Source organism: Corythoichthys intestinalis, chromosome 6 (assembly GCF_030265065.1).
Source record: "Corythoichthys intestinalis isolate RoL2023-P3 chromosome 6, ASM3026506v1, whole genome shotgun sequence".
Classification (NCBI taxonomy): domain Eukaryota; kingdom Metazoa; phylum Chordata; class Actinopteri; order Syngnathiformes; family Syngnathidae; genus Corythoichthys; species Corythoichthys intestinalis.
Genome location: NC_080400.1, coordinates 4,801,681 through 4,827,929, shown reverse-complemented (window position 1 = coordinate 4,827,929; position 26,249 = coordinate 4,801,681). Strand labels below are relative to the sequence as shown.

At 41.0% G+C, this 26,249-nt stretch overlaps 1 protein-coding gene across 1 annotated transcript in view; it reads left to right on the top strand.

The window, feature by feature from the left end:
- Positions 1 to 26,249, top strand: part of LOC130917258 (cell adhesion molecule 2-like) — a 266,201-nt gene that overhangs the window by 11,081 nt on the left and 228,871 nt on the right. Inside the window, exon 3 of the mRNA XM_057838478.1 lies at positions 22,604 to 22,894. Within this exon, the coding sequence (XP_057694461.1) occupies positions 22,843 to 22,894 (52 nt within the window). The 5' untranslated portion in view covers positions 22,604 to 22,842. The remainder of the gene's footprint in view (positions 1 to 22,603; positions 22,895 to 26,249) is intronic.

Below are 26,249 nucleotides of genomic sequence, written 5' to 3'. Positions count from 1 at the left end.
TCAAATTGGATTGGCGCGCTGAAATATTACCGCTTCTAATTCATGTGAAAGCGAGCCGTCGCCACCTCACCCAAGTGAAAAGGTTAACGCCGTGTGAGACGACGGATGATGCTAATGAGAGGTGATAAGTTCACTTCCACTCTTCAATTTCAAGGATGGAGGAGTCTCGCGCCACCAACCGCTCGCCGTCTTAGATGAGAGACATTAGGTGCCGCTTACGTGAAGGTGATGAAAAGTCGCACCTGCGTTGTCGTGACTCTGCCTCTTTCCGTATGTCACTTGTTCAACATGTGAGTCATGCGTGGAGTTGATTTTTACAGGCCACTCAGGTTGTCGTTGTGGGGATGCTTTATAATTAGAGTTGTCTGATAATTACTTTTTTCAATTGACATCCCAATATTGTCTATCCAGCCATCGTCTACCACTTAATCCGGGGTCGGGTTGCAGGGGCAGAAGCTTCAGCAGGGAAGCCCCGACTTCCCTCCCCCTAGCCACTTCATTTTTTTTTTTTTTTTTAACCTGTCCTGTTCAGCTGTTTGACACAGAGAATGGAAGTCTAAGTGTCCGGATAGTCTGAACAGTTTTAATGTTTCACATTGAGAGTCTGACATACTCCCATTGTGATCATTCAAAATACCTTTTTATTATGACAAAGCAGCGAACAGGAAGGGATTATGGGGGGACAGAAGAAAAGAAATACAAGAGAAGAAAGAAAAGTAACACACAAACAAAAACAAGAAATACATTGAACAACTAAACTAGTTACCAATATGCTGGTGCTATCGTCAGCGAGATGCATTTCCGGTTTACACCATGTGGGGGCCTATTGCCCAGTGAAAGAGGGGGATGGGGGTGGGGCTTATAAGCCAAGTGATTGAAAGGGGTAGAGTGTACACAAATCAGTTCTGTGATTTAGAACCCAGTAATCGTGTGAATCTCTTATGAGTGTAAGCCCGTTGGCGACCAACCCTACGCCGCCGCATCGCCAATCCCGGCACTGGGACCCCCAACCCGAGCATGCCCTACCACATCCAGCAGCACGCAAGCCCTACCGGGCGCGCGACAGCCACGCAGACGGGCGGAGAAGCCGCGCGGGCGCCAACCCAGGGCCACGGGGGGCGAAGCGCAGCCCATCCCTCCTACCACAGCCCAGCAAAGGAGCCGTCGTCCCCCGCCCCCCCGGGACCCAGGGTGGTCCCCCAGGCCACCCGCGCACCCATCAACCGGCCTTCAGGGATGGCCGGAGGGGACGCACCACCAACCCCACGCTTACCCCCGCCCGCCCACCCGGGCCACGAGCCACAGCCGCAGCCCCCCAACCGGCACGGCACGCCACGGGACCCCCAGCAGCCCACCAAGCCCCAGGCAAGGCAGGGTCCCCCCGCCGGTGCAGGCGACACCCCGCTGATACACCGGCGCCCAGCCAGCGACCCGCGATGGAGCGCAGGGCGGATGCCCAGCCAGAGAAGAGAGGGGAAGGCGGAGGCAGGAGAACGCCCAGGAACTGCCACGGGGCGATGCAAGATCGGAGCCTTGACCCCCCAACCCACTCCCGCGGCCGGCAGCCCAGGCAGAGGGGAGGCCACACCCCAGGAGCCACGCCATATGGAAAAAGTGTGGGACCCACCTACCACCCTATTACTGTGGCTGCCAGGTTCCCGACTGGCAGCCATCACCCAGCACCGTGATGGGAATGTGAGGGGAGGGGAGTGCAATGTATGCATTAAAATAGGAGCGCTTGGCTTAGGGCAGTGGGACCGCAGCATGGAGTTTCCCCTAGCCACTTCAACCAGCTCCTCTGGCAGAATCCCAAGGTGTTCCCCGGCCAGCCGAGAGACATAGTCTCTCCAGCGTATCCTGGGTCGTCCCACAGGGTCTCCCGCAGGTGGGAGGTGTCCAGAAGCAGCTGAACCAGATGCCAGAGCCACCTCAACTGGCTCCTCTCAATGCGGAGGAGTAGTGGTTCGGTTTTTATTCATCTCAAGTATTGCTCGCGGTAGCTTTTATATCAACACTTGCGCTTGCTGTTTGCCGACAGGCGCTCGCACTTTGTGGCTTTCTCTCAGTCTCGCCTCTACTTAATGCGCTTGCCTCGGCTTTTTAGACCAACTAATGAGCTGGACTCTCTTTGCAAACCGCTAAAAGACGGCCATAAAAAATAAAAAGCAAAGCCGCCATCGACAACACAACAACCTTTGCCGCGACTTCCATTAGCGGCCTTTTATTTTGCGTCTTGTTTTACAACCGCTCGGAAGGAAAGTTTTCCAAAGCGGAGAAACTCCATGTTTTTCGTCCATTAAGTTTTTTGTTTTTGAAGATGCCGAAAAATTCCGGGGCGCGAGTTCACGATGCTGTGGCCATACATTATTCATGCACGGATTAAAATTTGATCAAGGAAACATGATGACTAAGGTACACGCAATTACAGGCTTTGCTAGCATCAAAGTGAAGTAAAAGTGATATAAATAAATGATAGCTTGTAAGGAAGCCAGCGCTGGAGAGAGTAAAGGCACTGTTACGATCCGGATCGTTGCTTTGTGAGGTGATCGGTCTGTAGTCCCTAGATTCTGTCCTTAAGGTTATAGAACTGATTTGTAGGTTGTTAAATTGAAAATGCAATTTCTAGAGTACTTCATAGTAGTTCAGGGCCATTTTCAGGTCACTTCTTTTTTAACTCATTCGCTGGCATTGCTGGCATCCATCCATCCATCCATCCATCCACCCATCCATCATCTACCGCTTAATCTGGGCTCGGGTCGTGGGGGCAGCAGCTTTAGCAGGGAAGCTCAGACTTCCCTCTCCCCAGCCACCTCAACCAGCTTTTCCTGCGGGATCCCAAGTCGCCCCCTGGGCGAAAAAGGTCCTAGGTGAGGCACCAGACAAAGCATTGTTCAAAAGACCCCTTATGATGATAGATATAAATGGCATCACTGTTCCCTTGCCCGGACATGGGTTACCCGGCCCCCTCTCTGGAGCCAGGCCTCGAAGGCAAGTGTTCAATTCAATTCAATTTTATTTGTATAGCCCTATATCACAACAAGGTTGTCTCAAAGGGCTTTGCAGAGGCAAGATGATACACAGTAAGAAACAGTACATGAATTTATAAAATTAAGTCCTGGGTATCCCCCATCCTTAGACCCTCCATGTCGGCAAGGAAAAACTCCAAAAACCCTTTGGAAAAAATGGCAAACCTTGGGGAGAACCACAGTCAGGAGAGATCCAGTGCCTGGTGACCAGGCCTGTATCCATGGGATACAGCCCGAAAAGGCAACGTGGTTCCCCCTTCCCATGGGCTCACCACCTGTGGGAGCGTCCAAAGGGGTCGGGTGCTTAGTGATCTGGACGGCAACCAAAGCCGGTGACCTTGGCAGTCTGACCCCCAGCTACGGAACCTAACTCTTGGGACGTGGAATATCACCTCTCTGGCAAGGAGCAAGCCCGAGCTGGTGTGTGAGGCAGTTCCAACTAGATAAAGTTGGACTGGCCTCCACACTCAGTTTGAGTTCTGGTACCTATTCTCTCAAGAGGGGTTGGACTCTCCTCCACTCTGGAGTTGCCCACGGTGAGAGGTGCAGAGCAGGCGTGGGCATACTTTTTGCCACTCGACTTGGCACCTGGACTTTGGGGTTCACCCAGGTAGACGAGAGGGTAGCCTCCCTCCACCTTTGGATGGGGGGACGGGTCCTGACTGTTGTTTGTCCTTGTGCACTGAACAGCAGCTCAGAATACCCACCCTTCTTGGAGTCCTTGGAGGGTATGCTGGAGAGGACTCCGTCTGGGGACTCCCTTGTTCTGCTGAATGACAGTGAGACCTGGAGGGGCGTGATTAGGAGGAACGGCCCACCGATCAAAATCCAACGGTGTTCTGTTATTTGAATTCTGTGCTTGTCACAGATTGTCCATAACGAACAGCATGTTTAAACATAGGGGTGTCCAATGTCCATATGTGCACTTGGCACCAGGACACCCTAGGCCGCAGTTCGATGATCGACTTTGTAGTCGTGTCATCGGATTTGCAGCCGCATGGTTTGGACACCCGGGTGAAGGGAGGGGCAGAGCTTTCAGCTAATCACCACCTGGTTCTGTGTTGGCTCCAATGGCAGGGGAAGATGCTGGCCAGACCCAAACGTATTGTGAGGGTCTGCTGGTCAACGTCTGGCAGATTCCCGTCAGAAGGAGCTTCAACACCCACCTCTGACAGAACTTGTCCCGGGGGAGGTGGAGGACAGTGTGTCCAAGTGGGCCATGTTCCGCGGCTCCATTTTTAGGGCGGCCAGTCGGAGCTGTGGCCTTAAGGTGGTTGGTGCCTGTTGTTACGGTAATCTCCAAAGCCAAGTGGACACCATCTTCAAGCAATGCCATCAGGCTGATTTTGGATGCCTACCGGGCCCTTTTGGCCTGTGGGACTTCAGAGGGAGCTGACAGGTACTGGCTGGCCAAGCGGACTAAAGCTTCAGCGGTCATCGAGGCAAAAACTCGGACATGGGAAGAGTTTGGCGAGGCCATGGAAAACAACTTCAGGATGGCTTCGTGAAATTCTGGTCCACCATCCAGCGTCTCAGGAGAGGAAAGCTGTGCAACATTAACACTGTGTATCGTGGAGATGGGGTAGTGCTGACCTCGACTCAGGACTTCGCGAGTCGGTTAGGAGACTATTTTGAGGACCACCTCAATCCATCCTGCTAAAGCTGCTGCCCTCGCGACCCAAACCCGGATTAAGTGGCAGGTTATGAATGGATGGATGGTCGTCTATTGCTGTCATTGGCAGGCATTGAGTTCATTTTGGCTCACTTTTTGTTCGTTTTAGGGTACTTAAGGGTCAGCACAAGTACATATTGGGGCATTTCGGGGTCACTTGCTTTACATTTTGTATCATTTTGTGTAAATTTTAAGGCATTTCTGGGTCACTGCTTTTTTTATTTCTGGATAATTCCTGTTTTGATGCATTTACGGATCAATTTTGTATGATTTTGGGGCAATACCAGGTCACTTTCTGTACATAGGGCATTTCGTTTTTAGGCATTTCTGAGTCTATTTGTGTTCATTGATCACTTCCTTGGTTTTTGGGGGGTATTCTCTGTTGGGATTGATGCATTTATGGGTCAATTTTTGATGATTTTGGGGCATTACCGGGTCACTTCCTGTACATTTTGGGTCACTTGAAGGGCACTTTCTGTGGATTTTGGGGCACTTCCTTGTAATCTTGAATAATTCCTGGGTCATTTCTTGTACATTTTTGGTCACTTCCTATTGATTTTTTTTTTTGTTTGTTCGCACTTCCAGTTGATTTTGAGGCATTTGCATGTCAAGTCCTGTTGGTTTTGGGTTGCTTTCTTATAATTTTGGAGCATTAAAAGGTCACTTCTTGTACATTCTGGGTAATTTCCTGTTGATTTTTTTGTTTGTTCGCACTGCTCATTGATTTTGTAGCATTTACGGTCAATTCCTGTTGATTTTGGGTTACTTCCAGGTAACTTCCTCTTGATTTTGGGGTACTTTCTGATAATTTTGGGGAATTCGTCAGTCACTTCTTGTTGATTTTGTTGTTTGTTTGCACTTCCGGTTTATTTTGATGCATTTCCGAGTCAATTTCTGGTGGTTTTGGGTCACTTCCAGGCAGAGGTTGCGCTAGACATTTTCGTTGTCTGTCATTTTGACCGACAGGGTCATAAAAATCCGGTCATAATCTATTTTTACCCGTCACTTAAATTTTTAAAATGATAATGATGACATATTCAATAGTATTTAGTTTTCATTCATTTTTAATTAATATTGTAACGCTTGCTTGGCGGCGAAAAATTAGGCATGGAAGTCGTGGTATTTTTCTCCCTCTTCTTACTCTGCTTACCGCCAACAACACCAACAAAACAACAACTCCACCCCCAAAGAAAAAGAGGCAACTAAATAGACCCCAATCACCAACGTCACACAATGATCTTAATTGTGGTTGTCAGCCCAAAATCTTCCAAATATATATTAAATGCATCTTACCAGATATAAAATGACTACTACATAGTCTGTGGTGATCGTTTGGTGCCCAGATTTCTTGTCGAATTACAGCAGTCCATCGCGCTCTCCTCTTCAGGTCTCTCAGAATACGGTAGAACTTCAAGTCTCTCCGTCTATCTTCTCTGTTACTGCAACCAACCACCACACACGCCTTCACCATTTTGATTATTAATGTTATTGAGCAGAAAAACACGCCGTAATAGGAGGCATGTACGTAGTGGGAATGTGTAAACACGACGAGCTGACACACAAATGGCGGCTCCAGTCAGGGGGGCGGAGTTGTGACGTCATGTGATTGGGGTCTATACAAAGGCGGCAATCTAGTCCACCAATTGGATGACGCGCTGGCACACCGGGTGCACCAATAAGAACCTCGTGTTGATGTGTCAATCACGGTGCCGCCGCCAGACCCCGGTGACGCTACAATATTCTGACAGAATAGCCAACGACGTCATGCATTAAGAGAGACAATAGCTAATTAATATGCTCACTCGCCACCGTGTGGTCTGGGGTGTAAATTGCAACCTGTCAAAATGACGGACGGACTTCAGTTTTTTCCGTCACCGTTTTAAAAAAATGGTCAATGATGGAAAATATTCGGTTAACGTGACCCCTGCTTCCAGGTCACGTTCTGTTGATTTTAGGCACTTTCTTATAATTTGGTGGAATTGCTGGGACACTTCCTGTGCATTTTGGGTCACTTCCTGTTGATTTTTTTGTTTTGTTGTGTTTGTTCACACTTCTCATTGATTTTGGAGCATTTATGGTCAATTCTTGTTGATTTTGGGTCACTTTCAGATCACTTTCTGTTAATTTTTGGGGCACTTTCTTATAATTTTGGAGAATTCCCGGGTCACTTCCTGTTGATTTTTTTTTTTTTTTTTCCACTTCCTGTTAATTTTGAAGCATTTCTGGCTCAATTCTTGTTGATTTTGACTGACTTTCAAATCATCTTCTGTTGATCTGTTATCACCTTCTCATAATTTTGGGTCATCTCTGGGTTTTCTTTCTGTATATTTTTTATCACTTCCTGGTAATTTTCTGGGAATTTGAGGAAGTTTTTTGGGGGTTAAAATATATACCAATAATGGGAATTTTTTTCTGGGTCTATTTTGAAAATCAATAGGATTGAAAGGACACCAGTGTTGAAAATTAATGGAGCCATTGCAAACGTATAGGGAAGTTTTTGTCAGGTTTTGGCAGAAGCATATATTTGGCTGATATAATGTTTGTCACCTTGTTTTGGTGATTTTTTTTGGATGTGTATCAAAAACTTTATCACAACTAGCATTTTGAAAAATTTGGAGGTTGACATGTTTTTGCCTTTGGGGCTTTAATTTTTGAATGTTCAGTGCAAAATCCAAAGAGAGCCTGCGTCACACGAATTTCTGAACATTTTGAATACATATGAAGACAAACAACTTTCCTTTCAGGTTTATTTGCAGTGTAAAGTTTAGCGTTTGCTATTTTTTACACTCTAGACCACGCTAGCACATGTGTTCCATTAACATTCTCTCCATTTGAACATCTGCTTTGAAGGTGAATACGCCTTTGGAGCTAATGGGTACTTCACCTCAAGGGTCTATTTGCACCAGGCGCTAGATACCTACCTGCTGGGTCTCTAACTGCGCAGTTAATTTTAGACATCTCTATTCCTTGTGCGACTAACAAGGTGAGGCCTACGTCCAAACAACATGTGAGAGTGTGCGCGCTTGTTACCCTCAGCGTTCGGCAAATGTAATATGATTTGTAATTTCCCTTAATTTTGGTCACTCAAGTGGCCGGCGTATCAATCACCTCACCTCACGTCAACACAATTTTATCCATGAATGATCAACGAAGTGACAAGAACAATCATACAATCTCATCTACGTCTTATCTACGTCATGCTGAATCATTTTTGGAGATTCCGTGGGTTCTTCTGCTTTAATTTTGCAGTTTTAACTTTGTCAACACACTGCTTACTTCAATCGCAATTCATGTTGTTTTTTTCTAAACTGGAAGTCCGTAGCAGAAATTTTCCAAGATGGCGCAGCCCATGTTTCGCTCAGGAAACATGTCTATTGCGGAAAACACTCAGGTGACTTGAAGTTCCGCTCTGAGACCCCCAATTTGGCCAAATTTCAAAATTGTCCAATATGCATGTGTGATACATCATTGGAAAGTTTAAAATCTCTATTTTCTGGAGGATGAAAAATTTTGAACTTTTAGAAACAACAAAACCCTAACTGGAGGCGAGAGCACATGAGAGCATAATTAAAGACGCTACGATTTTAACGAGATATTATAGCGTACTTACCTTGTTTCGACCCAAAAACTCCATGTAGCATGTATCATTGAGTGTGAAGACACAGATGTGAATGGCCACAGCTGGATTTGGGGGGGGGGGGGGGGGGGTTATGGGTGAAACATGGTAAGATAACAAGGGTCGCCATGCAGAAATCGCAGACATCAAGGAGTGGTCGGGATTTTCTTTTTCATATAGTTACCCTTTTAAACGTTATTTTTCAATTTTTCTTTGTTTGGATCGATTATTTATCATCTAAAATATTGGGGAAAATGCGACAGTAACAGTTACAGACGCCAAATTTTTCATTGTGACGTAATTTGTTTAAAAGTTTAAAATATGTGAGTGAATAATTTTTTAAAGTCGTTTTTTTTCTTTTTCTTTTTTTTTTTTTTCCCCCAAACCAAATATTAGACATCAATTAATGATTCAAAGCTAAAAATGACAGACATTTCGAAAAATAAATATAATTAATCCTTCTTTTTATGGCTGGGTTAAAACAAAAGCGGTTGCGCGACGTCTGTAAACGGGGGTTTCCAGGGTAAAACGGACAACTTAAAAATAGTTGGGGGGCTTCATGCACCATGAATCTGCTATGGCGGCATATAGACATATTGTTCTATCAAACACAACAGTTCTTTTGGCTTAAAATACAGCAGTTTTTTTTAAAGAGGGGTGCAAGAGCAGAAACTGCTTTTTCAGTCTTGTCTATGTTTTCCGATAGCTATATATATGGCGGAAAACACTCAGGTGACTTGAAGTACCGCTCTGAGACCCCCAATTTAGCCAACTTTCAAAATTGTCCTAAATGCATGTGTGATACATCATTGAAAAGCTTCAAATCTCAATTTTCTGGGGCAAGAAAACATTTGAGCAGGAGGGCCTTTAAAAAAAAAAAAAAAATTTAAACAGAAAAACCCTACCTGGAGGTGAGGGCACGCGAGAACAGAATTACAGACGCCATGACTTAAACGAGATATTATCGCGTACTTGTTTCGATCCAAAAACTCCATGTCGCATGTATCACTAAGTGTCAAGACACAGTTGTGAATGCCCACAGCTGGATTTTTTGGGGGGGATTTTATGGGTGAAACATGGTAATATAACAAGGGCCGCGATGCAGAAATCGCAGACATCAAGGAGTGGTTGGAATTTTCTTTTTCATATATTTACCCTTTTTTTGTTTGGATCAAATATTTATCTAATATATCAGGAAAATGGGACAGTAACAAAAAAAAAAATACAATTCAGCGACAGTTATGAGGTAGGTATCTGTGACTTTTTTACAGACACCATTTTTTTCATTGTGACAAAATTTGTATAAAGTTTAAAATATGCGAGTGAATAATTTTTTGTCGTTTATTTTTTGTTTTTAAATATGAGACATCAATTAATAATTGTAAGCTAAAAATGACATTTTGAATAATAAACATCATTAATTACCTTCGTTTTATGGCTGGGTTGAAACAAAAGCGGTTGCGCGACATCTGTAAACGGGGGTTTCCAATGTAAAACGGACAAATTGAAAATAGTTGGGGGGCTTCATGCACCATGAATCTGCTATGGCGGCATATAGACATATTGTTCTATCAAACACAACAGTTCTTTTGGCTTAAAATACAGCAGTTTGTTTTAAAGAGGGGTGCAAGAGCAGAAACTGCTTTTTCAGTCTTGTCTATGTTTTCCGATAGCTATATATATGGCGGAAAACACTCAGGTGACTTGAAGTACCGCTCTGAGACCCCCAATTTAGCCAACTTTCAAATTGTCCTAAATGCTTGTGTGACACATCATTGGAAAGATTCAAATCTCAATTTTCTGGGGCAAGAAAATTTTTGAGCAGGAGGGCATTTAAAAAAAAAAAAAAAAAAGAATTTAAACAGCAACACCCTATCTGGAGGTGAGCGCACGCGAGAACAGAATTACAGACGCCATGACTTTAACGAGATATTTTCACATACTTACTTTGTTTCGATCAAAAAACTCCATGAAGCATGTATCACTGAGTGTCAAGACACAGTTGTGAATGCCCACAGCTGGATTTTTGGGGGGGATTTTATGGGTGAAACATGGTAATATAACAAGGGCCGCGATGCAGAAATCGCAGACACCAAGGAGTGGTCGGAATTTTCTTTTTTATATATTTACCCTTTTTTTGTTTGGATCAAATATTTATCATCTAACATATCAGGAAAATGGGACAGTAACAAAAAAAAAAAAAATACAATTCAGCGACAGTTATGAGGTAGGTATCTGTGACTTTTTTACAGACACCATTTTTTTCATTGTGAAAAAATTTGTTTAAGTTTAAAATATGCGAGTGAATAATTTTTTAACGTTGTTTATTTTTTTTTCAATATGAGACATCAATTAATGGTAAGCTAAAAACAACATTTTGAATAATAAATATCATTAATTACCTTTGTTTTATGGCTGGGTTCAAATAAAAGCGGTTGCGCGACGTCTGTAAACGGGGGTTTCCAATGTAAAACGGACAAATTAAAAATAGTTGGGGGGCTTCATGCACCATGAATCTGCTATGGCGGCATATAGACATATTGTTCTATCAAACACAACATTTCTTTTGGCTTAAAATACAGCAGTTTATTTTAAAGAGGGGTGCAAGAGCAGAAACTACTTTTTCAGTCTTGTCTGTGTTTTCCGATATATATATGGCGGAAAACACTCAGGTGACTTGAAGTACCACCCTGAGACCCCCAATTTAGCCAACTTTCAAATTGTCCTAAATGCATGTGTGATACATCATTGCAAAGATTCAAATCTCAATTTTCTGGGGCAAGAAAAATTTTGAGCAGGAGGGCATTTAAAAAAAAAAAAAGAATTTAAACAGCAACACCCTATCTGGAGGTGAGCGCACGCGAGAACAGAATTACAGACGCCATGACTTTAACGAGATATTTTCGCATACTTACTTTGTTTCGATCCAAAAACTCCATGTAGCATGTATCACTGAGTGTCAAGACACAGTTGTGAATGCCCACAGCTGCATTTTTTGGGAGATTTTATGGGTGAAACATGGTAATATAACAAGGGTTTCGATGCAGAAATCGCAGACATCAAGGAGTGGTCGGAATTTTCTTTTTCATATATTTACCCTTTTTTTTGTTTGGATCAAATATTTATCATCTAACATATCAGAGAAAATGCGACAGTAACAAAAAAAATACAATTAAGCGATGGTTATGAGGTAGATATCTGACTTTTTTACAGACGCCAATTTTTTCATTGTGACAAAATTTGTTTAAAAGTTTAAAATATGCGAGTGAATAATTTTTTAACGTTGTTTTTTTTTTTTTTTTCCAATATGAGACATCAATTAATGGTAAGCTAAAAACGACAGACATTTTGAATAATAAATATCATTAATTACCTTCGTTTTATGGCTGGGTTGAAACAAAAGTGGTTCCGCGACTTCTGTAAACGGGGGTTTCCAGGGTAAAACGGACAAATTAAAAACAGTTCGGGGGTTTAATGCGCCATGAATCTGCTTTGGCGGCATATAGACATATTTTTCAATCAAACACAACAGTTGTTTTGGCTTAAAATACAGCAGTTTCTTTTAAAGAGGAGTGCAAGAGCAGAAACTGCTTTTTCAGTCTTGTCTGTGTTTTCTGCCATATATATATATATATATATATATATATATATATATATATATATAGTTTTTTTTCTCCTAAAATTACAAACATCTTTTAAAATTTGTTTTCCATTCTTTAACTAAAACATTTTCAACAGTTTTTTTTGTTACTACAAAAATGAGTGGCAGTACAGAAGTTGCTCCACTTTAACTCATTGTCTGCCATTGTTGACAACAGACATTCAATCCATTTTAATCGAGGGGGGGGGCTGCCATCGAATGATCGGTCCCGGTCCAAATGGATTAGACTTCTATCGCCGTTTGTGGCGCTGAAAGACAATGAATGACATTGACCGCCATCCCTCCTTTTTTGTCGCTCGGGAAGCTACACGAGACTTGGCTCGTTCGCTCCCCTGAATGTAATAAAGTGGTGAAGGATTGGCCTTCAAGGCCTCCCGGGATTCAATCTGTACCATCATGAGCGCGCCACTCAAGCGCCGTGAATCATAAGACGGCCGGCTATACGTGTCTGGCTACAGCAGCGGACGGGTTCATAGGTGTTAACTTTACTGAGAGCCTTGATGGCTCCATAGGGACGAGGGAGTTAAAAGGCTGAATTGTATCGACATGGCGAGGGGATGATTAGGTTGGAAATACTTCTTTTATGTGACGGGTTAAATTGACCAGCAAAAAAAAAAAAAAAAAAAAAAAAAAAATTCAGCTTGCTATTTCCCACTTAGCACCCTCTAGTGTCAGGGTAGAACAGGGACATTAATAAGACCAAAACAAATTGGGTGAACGGGGGTCAGGGCTGAATTTCTCACTAATATGAACCTAAATAATGGATAGGCTAAATCAGGGGGCCCTAAACTACGGCCCGCTGGCCGTATACGGCCCGCCTCCACATTTGGTCCGGCCCCCTGAACAATACCAGAGAGCATTTTGATTTTTTTTTTCTTTCTCTTCTCAATAGTGTTATTTATTTCCTGGCTTTTTTCTGTGAAGAACCCACAGAGGGTTATTTGGTTATCATCTATTTAATTAATAGTGTTATTATTAATACATTATATTTAGGGCTGTCAAACGATTGAAAATTTTAATCGAGTTAATCACAGCTTAGAAATTAATTAATCGTAATTAATCGCAATTCAAACCATCTATAAGATATGCCGTATTTTTCTGTAAATTATTGTTGGAATGGAAAGATAAGACACAAGACGGATATACAGTATACATTCAACATACTGCACATAAGTACTGTATTTGTTTATTATAACAATGAATCAACAAGATGGCATTAACATTCTGTTAAAGCGATCCATGGATAGAAAGACTTTTAGTTCTTAAAAGATAAATGTTAGTACAAGTTATAGAAATGTTATATTAAAACCCCTCTTAATGTTCTCGTTTTAATAAAATTTGTAAAATGTTCAATCAAAAAATAAACTAGTAGCTCGCCACTGTTGATTTCAATAATTACACAATGCTCACTTGAACTGCATCTATTCATCTTTGTTGCTTCATTTCTAATTGTGTATCATAATGCCTCTGTAAAACCCTTTGAGACTTCTGTTGTGATTGAGGGCTATACAAATAAAATTGAATTGAATTGAATTGAATGGTGCTTAAACCCATAAAATCAGTCGCACCAAAGCGCCAGCAGAGGGAGACAAAAAACACAAGTAACAAGTGGACATGACACTGTGCTGTCATTTTAATCTGTTTGAGCGGGGCATGTGCATTAATTGCGTCAAATATTTTAACGTGGTTAATTTAAAAAAATAATTACCGCCCGTTAATGCGATAATTTTGACAGCCCTAATTATTTTATTTTATTTTATTTTATTTTATTAAAGGGTTATTTGATTGTGGCTTTCTGAAAAACAATACATTTTTACATTTAGGCACTCCTGCAATCGTCACACTTTTTCTGTTACAAACTGATCCCGGCCACTCATCAGAGAAGGGAAAAGTTATGTGGCCCTCACAGGAAAAGGTTTGGGGACCCTTGGGCTAAATGATCAATGGAAAATAAATCTGTAATGACTTATGCTAACTTTCATGTGTATCGGTTCAGGTGATACACCGTTTGATTCAAACTTTGGTTTCAAAAATTACTAAAGAAACGTATTGAAAACTTCCAGAATAAATGTGTGGATTTTATGAGCAATTTTAAATTGCAATATTTGAACCAGGGGTCGCGTTAACCGAATATTTTCAGTTGTTGACCGGTTTTTTAAAACGGTGACGGAAAAAACTGAAGTCCGTCCGTCATTTTGACAGGTTGCAATTCACACCCCAGACCACAGGGTGGCGAGTGAGCATATTAATTAGCTATTGTCTCTCTTAATGCATGACGTCGTTGACTATTCTGTCAGAATATTGTAGCGTCACCGGGGTCTGGCGGCGGCACCGTGATTGACACATCAACACGAGGTTCTTATTGGTGCACCCGGTGTGCCAGCGCGTCATCCAATTGGTGGACTAGATTGCCGCCTGTGTATAGACCCCAATCACATGACGTCACAACTCCGCCCCCCTGACTGGAGCCGCCATATTGTGTGTCAGCTCGTCGTGTTTACACATTACCGCTACCTACATGCTTCCTATTACGGCGTGTTTTTCAGCTCGTTAACATTAATAATGAAAATGGTGAAGGCGTGTGTGGCGGTTGGTTGCAGTAACAGAGAAGATAGATGGAGAGACTTGAAGTTCTACCGTATTCTGAGAGACCCGAAGAGGAGAGCGCGATGGACTGCTGTAATTCGACAAGAAATCTGGGCACCAAACGATCACCACAGACTATGTAGTAGTCATTTTATATCTGGTAAGATGCATTTAATATATATTTAGAAGATTTTGGGCTGACAACCACAATTAAGATCATTGTGTGACGATGGTGATTGGGGTCTATATAGTTGCCTCTTTTTCTTTGGGGGCGGAGTTGTTGTTTTGTTGGTGTTGTTGGCGGTAAGCAGAGTAAAAAGAGGGAGAAAAATACCACGACTTCTGTGTCTAATTTTTCGCCGCCAAGCAAGCGTTACAATATTAATTTAAAATGAATGAAAACTAAATACTATTGCATATGTCATCATTATCATTTTAAAATTTTAAGTGACGGGTAAAAATAGATTATGACCGGATTTTTATGACCCTGTCAGTCAAAATGACAGACAACGAAAATGTCTAGCGCAACCTCTGATTTGAACATAATTTATTTTAGCATACACAATAAATACATACTGGAAAATGGAGTCTTCCATTAGGTTTAACACTACAGCTTCTATCCACAAGCACAGCCAAACTCAACAAAAAAAAAGAAAGCTCCTTTGAGCCTGCTTTAAGACCGCATAAATGAAATAAAAATGACAATTGGGGAGAACAAAGTAAACCTCGGTTCACGACATTTCTCACGGTTGAATTAACGTTAACAGTAGAAAACAGATACAGGAAGACATTTCTCAATTAGCAGCTTCCTACTCGAGTTTCGCAGGTTAGCAACTTCACAAAGTTTAATGTTATGCTTACTCTGATGCAGGTCGGACTTTCGGTTGCAAAATTATTGGTGTGTTCCTCACTTTCACAACATTGACATTCTTTTACACTACTTACAGTGACTGCTGCTGACCGAAAAAAAACTTCGAATATCCCTCCTCTTCAAAAGGGGCGGAGGAGACGGCATGTTAACGACAGGTTGTCTGTGTCGGGGCTGTGTATGTATGCCTGTGTGTGTGGGGGGGGGTGGCGGAGGGGTTAAGCATCGGTTTGAAAAAAATTACGTCATTATCCATCTCTTCTGTCCTCAGGTAGTTTTGACTAAGTAAAGCAAATGATTGTCTCTAAGGTGCTAGTCACATGATCTGTTCAAAAAAATATATTTTTGACCCATTATAAAATGTTTTTTGTTCATTTAATTCATTGTTTTTGATTTTTTGCTTTACAACTTTTATAGACAACATTTTACTGGCAAAATAAGTTTTAAATTCATACTGTATATAGACCCTACCCACTGACGTCACAAAATCACGTGCTCGCTGTATGGTTCCGCCCCCTTGTCCGTCATTTTGTGTCTGTATTATCAATGGTCTCAATTGATCGAGCAATTTATAATGCATTTCATGGAAGACCCGGTGCTTTCGGATGCCGTAAACTCACTTGATGCGTTGCATAAAAGGCGTTATGTGGAAAAGCTTCAGTTCATCCATTCGCCAGATCCATATTTGATGCCTAAATCGATGTTTTTCTACCCGCTGTCTCCGCCGTATTTGCCTGACATCTGCCAGCTACCCTGAACTGTACAACTATCTTGTCCACACAAAATCAGCCTATTCTCACGAAAGTTAGAAAAACTTTAAGAGCTTGGAGGCTTCTAAATACTTCGTTGCTGGTTGGGTGAAACAGGTCCTCGTCCACGAAAATTCGGCAGGAATCTATCTTGTGCTTGGAAAGGTGAGTTACGAAATTTTCAATTCAAAATCTTTTGTTATTGCTAACATCCACTGTCAAGTCTAATGTATTTCATGTCGTTTGTCAATGGAGTTAGGGCTTTTAATGTTTATATGGTTTAGCGATAGCACTCTCACTACATACATACAGTGCCTTGCAAAAGTATTCGGCCCCCTTGAATCTTGCAACCTTTTGCCACATTTCAGGCTTCAAACATAAAGATATGAAATTTAATTTTTTTGTCAAGAATCAACAACAAGTGGGACACAATCGTGAAGTGGAACAACATTTATTGGATAATTTAAACTTTTTTAACAAATAAAAAACTGAAAAGTGGGGCGTGCAATATTATTCGGCCCCTTTACTTTCAGTGCAGCAAACTCACTCCAGAAGTTCAGTGAGGATCTCTGAATGATCCAATGTTGTCCTAAATGACCGATGATGATAAATAGAATCCACCTCTGTGTAATCAAGTCTCCGTATAAATGCACCTGCTCTGTGATAGTCTCAGGGTTCTGTTTAAAGTGCAGAGAGCATTATGAAAACCAAGGAACACACCAGGCAGGTCCGAGATACTGTTGTGGAGAAGTTTAAAGCCGGATTTGGATACAAAAAGATTTCCCAAGCTTTAAACATCTCAAGGAGCACTGTGCAAGCCATCATATTGAAATGGAAGGAGCATCAGACCACTGCAAATCTACCAAGACCTGGCCGTCCTTCCAAACCTTCTTCTCAAACAAGGAGAAAACTGATCAGAGATGCAGCCAAGAGGCCCATGATCACTCTGGATGAACTGCAGAGATCTACAGCTGAGGTGGGAGAGTCTGTCCATAGGACAACAATCACTGCACAAATCTGGCCTTTATGGAAGAGTGGCAAGAAGAAAGCCATTTCTCAAAGATATCCATAAAAAGTCTCGTTTAAAGTTTGCCACAAGCCACCTGGGAGACACACCAAACATGTGGAAGAAGGTGCTCTGGTCAGATGAAACCAAAATTGAACTTTTTGGCCACAATGCAAAACGATATGTTTGGCGTAAAAGCAACACAGCTCATCACCCTGAACACACCGTCCCCACTGTCAAACGTGGTGGCAGCATCATGGTTTGGGCCTGCTTTTCTTCAGCACTGACAGGGAAGATGGTTAAAACTGACGGGAAGATGGATGCAGCCAAATACAGAAACATTCTGGAAGAAAACCTGTTGGTATCTGCACAAGACCTGAGACTGGGACGGAGATTTATCTTCCAACGGGACAATGATCCAAAACATAAAGCCAAATCTACAATGGAATGGTTCAAAAATAAACGTATCCAGGTGTTAGAATGGCCAAGTCAAAGTCCAGACCTGAATCCAATGGAGAATCTGTGCAAAGAGCTGAAGACTGCTGTTCACAAACACTCTCCATCCAACCACACTGAGCTCCAGCTGTTTTGCAAGGAAGAATGGGCAAGAATGTCAGTCTCTCGATGTGCAAAACTGATAGAAACATACCCCAAGCGACTTGCAGCTGTAATTGGAGCAAAAGGTGGCGCTACAAAGTATTAACGCAAAGGGGCCGAATAATATTGCACGCCCCACTTTTCAGTTTTTTATTTGTTAAAAAAGTTTAAATTATCCAATAAATTTTGTTCCACTTCACGATTGTGTTCCACTTGTTGTTGATTCTTGACAAAAAATTAAAATTTTATATCTTTATGTTTGAAGCCTGAAATGTGGCGAAAGGTTGCAAGGTTCAAGGGGGCCGAATACTTTTGCAAGGCACTGTACGTGTATGTTGTCGGCGATTAGCCTAGCAATGATCTTAATTGTGGTTGTCAGACCAAAACCCTCTAAATATATATTAAATGCATCTTACCAGATATAAAATGACTACTACATAATCTGTGGTAATCGTTTGGAGCCCAGTTTTCTCGTCGAATTGCAGCAGCCCATCTCGCTCTCTTCTCTCCGGGTCTCTCGGAATCCGGTAGAACTTCAAGTCTCTCCGTCTTCTCCGTCTATTTTCTCTGTTATTGCAACCGACCGCCACACACGCCTTCACCATTTTGATTATTAATGTTAACGAGCAGAAAAACACGTCGCAAATAGGAGGAATGTACGTAGCCGTAACGGGTAAACATGATGTGTTGACGGACAATTGGGCGGCACCAGTCAGGAGGAAGGAGTTGTGACGTCACGTGGGTAGGGTCTATACTGTATCGGAAAGTAAATTCCACGGAATAACATATTTAGGCCACAAGGGCGGGGGGCATCGCCCCCGCCACCCCCCTTAATCTCCACATATGGCTGCAAAATTCTAAGGCGTGCAGACCCGGCTGCAGAAAGAAATTACAGGGGAGGGGCATTACATTTTTTGGGGGGGGGGTACACTTCTTCAACGTAAATTTAGCCTGAACAGTGGCGTTATTATCCGTACATTACTACATCAGTGCACTGAAATATTTTCTGTCACTAAAGTCAAAAGTGGTAGTTCATCGTAAAATCTATAAGACAAACGAAAACATACACGTCAACCTGAGACCGTTGGCAATCTTACAAATAGTGACGTATGCCCTTACAAATTGGTGACTAATCTTACAACGCTGTATATAGCGTGCAATATGAAACAAAAATAAAACTCAGTTTTCAAAATAATATGCATTTATTGGTAATATTTTAAAATATAACCTGGTGCAATCAAAGAACAATCAATATCTTCAACTACATCATGATTACTAAAATTTAACAGTCACTTTTGTTATAATTGTATGTAGCACTTTTGGCATTTTATATCACGTCTTTTGATGGCTGCACTTCAGCTCGCAATTCAGTTTGACTTGAAGGCAGGGGTGAAAGTGGCTAGAATTTCTTGCCGGAACTCCCCGACGTGAAGGTCGCCACGGAGCCAGAAATTTTATTTCTTTCTTTCTTTTTTTTTTTTTTTGGGGGGGGGGGGGGGGGGTTAAACCTCTTAAACTACTGAAATACAAAGAAAACTGTTTTAGCACAGTTATTTCTATATCACATACAAAAACGGAATTTCATTCAAAATTATTATTTTTTTCAATGATTTGCAAAATAAAAGTTAACAAAAACAGCAATAACCCCAACCTCTAGCTCCTCATTTTTTATTTTCCCTCATTTCCTCACATACTAAATGCCAAATCTCAATTTTAACTACTTAAGAACATAGGATATAGTATATTAAAACTGAAGTTAATGTAAACATTTACTTTTTTTTTTTTTTAAATAATAATAATAAAGATATAAGTTCAGAAAAATAAGTACAAATGACTTATATTATGCAGAGTGAAATGGAATATATTTTGAACATCGCGCCAACATTGACTTTTTTAAATCATAAGGAAATGGATGAGTAGCCTAACATAAATGAACAAATATACGTCCAAAGTGCACATTGACAGCTAAGATGTTCTGAACCTCCCCATCAGTGTAAATAAAACTAAATATGATAAATAAGCCTCCTCAACTCTTTTGTTGCTCTTAAAGATTTGATCCATTTTGTGTTACATTGCCCTTTTTTGTCGCATAAATTCAACAAGCTTTTATTTTTTTTGCTGTCCCAGAAAACATGTACATTTGAGCCAATCAGAGCTAACCATCTCTGCTGATCACATGTCAGGATGTCAGCCAATGCCGGCCCTGATCTTATGCCGGAACTGCGTTATGGCCCTGAATCTTATACCGGAACTGCGTTCCTGACCGTTCTGGCCCACTTTCACCCCTGCTTGAAGGTCGTTCGTTTGTGTGTCCAATTATAACTTGAAAAGGTCAATTGATAAAATGAACTTACCAATGCAATCTTTGAGTCAGGGAACATTTCTTTTGCTAATTTGGAGAAGTGATCAGCAATAGTTGCGGGCAAATTGTGTTCGGCAACAAATTGGCAGAATGAAATCTCCGCTTTCGTCACTTTTCATTCTGCAGACTTCCTCTTTATGACCAGTGTTGTTAATATTACTTTAAAAAAGTAATTCATTAGTTACAAATGAATTCTCCCAAAAAGTAATTGAGTTAGTAACTCAGTTACCTGAAGGTAAGAGTAATTAGTTACTTGACAAAGTAACTGGTGTTACCTTTCATGTTTTTTTCATGATTTAAAAAAAACAAAAAAAAACATTTTAACCCTTTCTATGTTTGGAAATCGTTTAATGTTGTGAATCAACTGTTAAAGTTGTTAAAATTGCTACCGTTTTTGCATTAGTTCCCTTCTGTCTACTTTCGACATGTTAAAGTTTTAAAACTTTCATCATTTAAAGATAGATTCAAGTCAAGATTTTGCCGATTTAGGAGTATTTTAGATAAAAAAGTTATTTAAGTTGGCTAGGAAGGTTCACTACAATAGAGCCTTTCTGAGAAGTCTACTGCTTCAAAATGGCGACTATTTATGAACGCCGCTGTCTGTCATTTCGCATGTAGTTCTATAAGCATTTGATATCTAGGCACAGACTGTAGGCTGTCGGCTACAGTCAGGAAATATTGGAGCCACCTAGCCTAGCATCACGTTTGCTACAACGCCACAAGACTCTTCTTTCTCAGTGTCTCTGACTTTTCTCGCGTCATTCAATGAACGTAGTAACGGATCATAACGCACGTTGTCTCGTTGCCGAAACGGTGACAAAATCCGAACGGAGAAAAAAAAAAACTTCGAAAAACGTACAGATTTTGAACGTACTACGTACACATTTAAAAATCAGTGCTCACTCGTACAAATTATGCCGAAACCGTACAACTTGACAGGTATGCCGAAAAACAATGGTGCATTTCTCTGTGTGTTTATTCAACTAAAGTGCTTCGGCGTAAACATAACATATGCACTGATAAACATGAGCACCCAATGGCCGGCGACTCAGCCCGTCCCCCTTATCTGTGATTGGCTAGAAATTCCCTTCATTTGCTGCTCAGATTGGTTGAATTGAATGACGACACATCAAGATAGGATGAATAGAGGGTTCGTCCTCTCCCTGTGTGTGTGTGTGTGTGTGTGTGTGTGTGTGTGTGTGTTTTTGTGGAAGATTTAAAAAAAAAATTACACAGTACTGTCTAATCGAGCTAGGGCGGGCACAGCAGTCTCTCTTGGCGGGCCTGGTCCCCTTATGCCCGCCCATGCCGCCGGGTCTGAAGGTGTGTTAGTTAGGAATTCCTTGTAAAACATGAAGTTACAGTATGTATACAAAACATGTGTCCAAGCCTAAATTTTGTAATGTTTTTCTGTTTTTAACGTATGGCGTGATGATTTTAGGACATTGTTTTTGAATCGCCCTGTCCGGCAAGTATTGTTCTCTGTTAAAAAAAATGACATTTACAGTAATATAATAATAATGATGATACATTTTATTTGTAGAGCCCTTTTACAAATGCTCAAAGACGCATTACAGTTAAAACCAAGAAACCAGCAACCGACATAAGCAGAATAAAACAATTAGGGCTGTCAAACCATTAAAATTTTTAATCGAGTTAATTACAGCTTAAAAATTAATTAATCGTAATTCAAACCATCTCTAAAATATGCCATATTTTTCTGTAAATTATTGTTGCAACGGAAAGATATGACACAAGACGGATATATACATTCAACATACGGTACATAAGTACTGTATTTGTTTATTATAACAATAAATCAACAAGATGGCATTAACATTATTAACATTCTGTTAAAGCGATCCATGGATAGAAAGACTTGTAGTTCTTAAAAGATAAATGTTAGTACAAGTCATAGAAATTTTATATTAAAACCCCTCTTAATGTTTTCGTTTTATTAAAATTTGTAAAATTTTCAATCAAAAAATAAACTAGTAGCTCGCCATTGTTGATGTCAATAATTACACCATGCTCACTCATGGAACTAACCCATAAAATCAATTGGACCCAAGCGCCAGCAGAGGGCGCCAAACACCAAAAAACAAGTAACAAGCGGAGATTACACTGTACTGTCATTTTAATCTGTTTGAGCGGGGCATGTGCGTTAATTGCGTCAAATATTTTAACATGATTAATTTTAAAAATTAATTACCGCCCGTTAACGTGATAATTTTGACAGCCCTAAAAACAATATAACAATTATAATTTAAAAGCCAATTTAAAAAGTTTTTTTTTTTTTTTTTTAAATATAGGAAGTACAGAAAATATCAGTATTCAAGAGTATTTAAAAAAAAAAATCTGCTACTATCAAATGTTTAAAACAGTACCGATCATTCCTCCCAAATTTCTCCTCATCTTGTGAATCCCGTTTTGACACCAGCTTCCTTCCTCCCCGGGTAGGCGGAGCTATCTCTCCCGCCGCCATCCAATCGGCTTCGGCACGGGAGCCGCGGGCTGCACGCGCACGCTGCCGACAAGCAGTCAGCTCCGTCCCGCTCTAGAAGAGGACCAACGTCTCCCCTCCGATCTCCGTCCTCCGCATCTCATCCGTGCAAGTTCCTCCATGTAAAGTGCGCGCACCCCGTCTGGATAAGTAACCCCCCTTGTACCCGCGGATCGCCGAGTCACGACAAGAGGCGATGATGATGCTCCAGCGGCACTTGCTCTTCCTCCTCTTCAGCATTTTTGGAGGTGAGTGATGCTGCGACACCGGGGCGTGGTATGACCCCCCCCCCCCCCTCCCCTTACACACACCTCCCAACCGTCGTTGTGATTTTACGAAAGCGTGTGATACACAGTTTGCGTGTAGTTTGTGTTTTGTTGCGCCTGCTGCAGTCACCTCCAGCGTGTCTCCTCCTTGCAGGTGTGTGCGTCGGTATTTGCGTAGCAAGTTAGTGCGCAGGAATCAGAATGTGTGTGTCATCTACTCCACCCTCCCCAATACTGAAAGTGTCAGCTTCGACAATCCCATCCTCATGTAAATACACCTCTCAGACTGTGGTTCGTCCTCCCGTTGCCTCGCAAACGCACGCGCAGCCGCCGCCCCTAATCGCACGCATGCACGGAGCATCTGAGTGATGCGCGTGTAAGTGAGATGAGTGAGGTGACCCCTCCGCATCATCCCCCAAATATAACAAAAAAGTCCAACTTGTCACATAAACCCTCTCAGGGAGGGTGGTGACGTAAAAAGTTATCAGTGTTGTTAATCTTACTTTTCAAAAGTAATTACAGTTATAAATTACTTCTCCGAAAAAGTAGTTAATAACTCAGTTACCTCATTGTAAGAGTAATTACAACCCCTAGCAAAAAGTATGAATCACCAGTCTCGGACGAGCACTCACTCAGACATTTTATCATGTAGAACAAACTCAGATAAAAAGCTTAAAAAATAATGAATTAGTTCAAAAGTGCAACTCTTTAGCATTCAGAAACACTAAAACAAAATGAATAAAACATTGTAGTGGTCAGTAAATGTTACTTTTATAGAGCAAGTGCAGGAAAATATATATGGCGGAAAACACAGACGAGACTGAAAAAGCAGTTTCTGCTCTCGCGCTCCTCTTTTAAAGAAACTGCTGTATTTTAAGCCAAAATAACTGTTGTGTTTCATAGAACAATATGTCTATATGCTGCCGTTGCAGATTCATGGCGCATTAAGCTCCGAACTATTTTTAATTTGTCCGTTTTACCCTGAAAACCCCTGTTAACGGACGTCGCACAACCGCTTTTGTTTCAACACAGCCATAAAACGAAGGTAGTTAATTATATTTATTGTTCAAAACGTGTCGTTTTTAGCTTAGAATCATTAATTGGTGTCTCATTTTTCGTTTAAAAAAAAACTTTAAAAAATTATTCATTTACATATTTTAAACTTTTAAACAAATGATGTCACAATGAAAAAAAATGGCGTCTGTAAAAAAGTCTCGGATATCTACCTCATAACTATTGCCTAATTGTATTTATTTATTTTTTTGTAGGGCTGTCAAAATTATCGCGTTAACGCGCGGTAATTAATTTTTTAAATTAATCACGTTAAAATATTTGACGCAATTAACGCACATGTCCCGCTCAGAAAGTATTCTGCCTTTTAGTAAGTTTTACAGCAAGGCTTTTTATGCTGTCCAACAGCGAACTCTTGTGGTCGCTTTGCGACATGGTTTATTGTTTCTTATTGTTTTCAGTTCATTATGGCTGCGCGACGTCTCGGGCTGATAATGTTGTGCTTATATGGTCCTTGGACAAGATTTGTCCGTAAGTACGGTTGTTGTAAAGAATGTACATATTATGTTAGTAAGCAAAATGTTATATTTTTTGTATGAGACGCTTTTTGTTTATGTTTAGTGAACCTGTATAGCATGCTAAGCTAACGTTGTTGCTAATGCAATGCTTGCGTACTTTTATTTTGTAGTTTTACGACTGTCTAAAGAGGACAATGGTTTGAGGCCATTTTATTAATAAATCAGATGAAAAAGGAAGAAGAATTATTAAGGCGTCGTTCAGTAGCTGTCTAGCTTTGGAAAAAGTAGACGCTTCGGAGTGAGGACAGCATAGACAGATTTAAATGACAGTAGCGTGAAATGCCCACTACAGTCCTTATGTACCGTATGTTGAATGTATATATCCATCTTGTGTCTTATTTTTCCATTCCAACAATTTATTTTACAGAATATATATATAATTTACAGAAAAATATGGCATATTTTATAGACTGTTTGAATTGCGATTAAGTGCAATTAATTACGATTAATTAATTTTTAAGCTGTAATTAACTCGATTAAAAATTTTAATCGTTTGACAGCCCTATTTTTTTGTTACTGTCGCATTTTCTCCGATATGTTAGATGATGAAAAATCAATCAAAACAAAGAAAAATTGAAAAATAAATTTTAAAAGGGTAAATAAATACAGTGCCCTGCCTAATTATTGGCACCCCTGGTTAAGATGTGTTTCAAATGGGGGCTTCAACTGGGACCGTGTGCTTTGATCCAAAAGCTCAATCTTGGTCTCATCTGACCAAAGCACACAGTCCCAGGCTTCAACTGGGACCTTGTGCTTTGGTCAGATGAGACCAAGATTGATCTTTTTGGAAACAAACACTCTTAAGTGGGTCTGGCGTGCCACGAAAGATGTGCATGCTGAAAAGCACCTCATACCCACTGTGAAGTATGGGAATGGGTCAGTGATGCTGTGGGGCTGTTTCGCTTCCAAAGGCCCTGGGAACCTTGTTAGGGTGCATGGCATCATGATTACTTTGAAATACCAGGACATTTGAAATCAAAATCTGTTGCCCTCTGCCCGAAAGCTGAAGATGGGTCATCACTGGGTCTTTCAGCAAGACGATGACCCTAAATATATGGCCAAATCTACACAGAAATTGTTCACCAGACACAAAATCAAGCTCCCCTTGTTTTGTTGGCAAAAGGGGGTTGTACAAAGTATTAACACCAGGGGTGCTAATAATTGTGACACACATTATTTGACGTCAGATAATTTTTTCTTTATGTGGGATGTTTTCCCCACTGAATAAATGCACTTGTATTGAAGGTTGGATTTTTCTCTTTTTTTTCCATTAAGGTCCCATATTATTTGAATTAAAAAAATATTAGAAGTTAAAAAACACCTCTTAACCAGGGGTGCCAATAATTATGGAGGGCACGGTATATAAAAAAAAACAAAAACTCGACCACTCCTTGATGTCTGCGATTTTTGCATTGCGACCCTTGTTATATCACAATGTTTCACCCATAAAATTCCAAAAAAATCCAGCTGTAGCCATTCACAGCTGTGTCTTGACACTCTGATACATGATACATGGAGAATTTGGATCGAAAAGAGGTAAGTACGCGATAATATCTCGTTAAAGTCATGGCGTCTGAAATTCTGCTCTCACCTCCAGATAGGGTTTTACTGTTTAAAAAACATTAAAAAAAAAAAAAAAAAATTTAAAAGCCCTCAAGTTCAAAATTTGTCTTCCCCCAGAAAATTGAGATCTTAAGCTTTCCAATGATGTATCACACATGTACATAGACCCTACCCACGTGACGTCA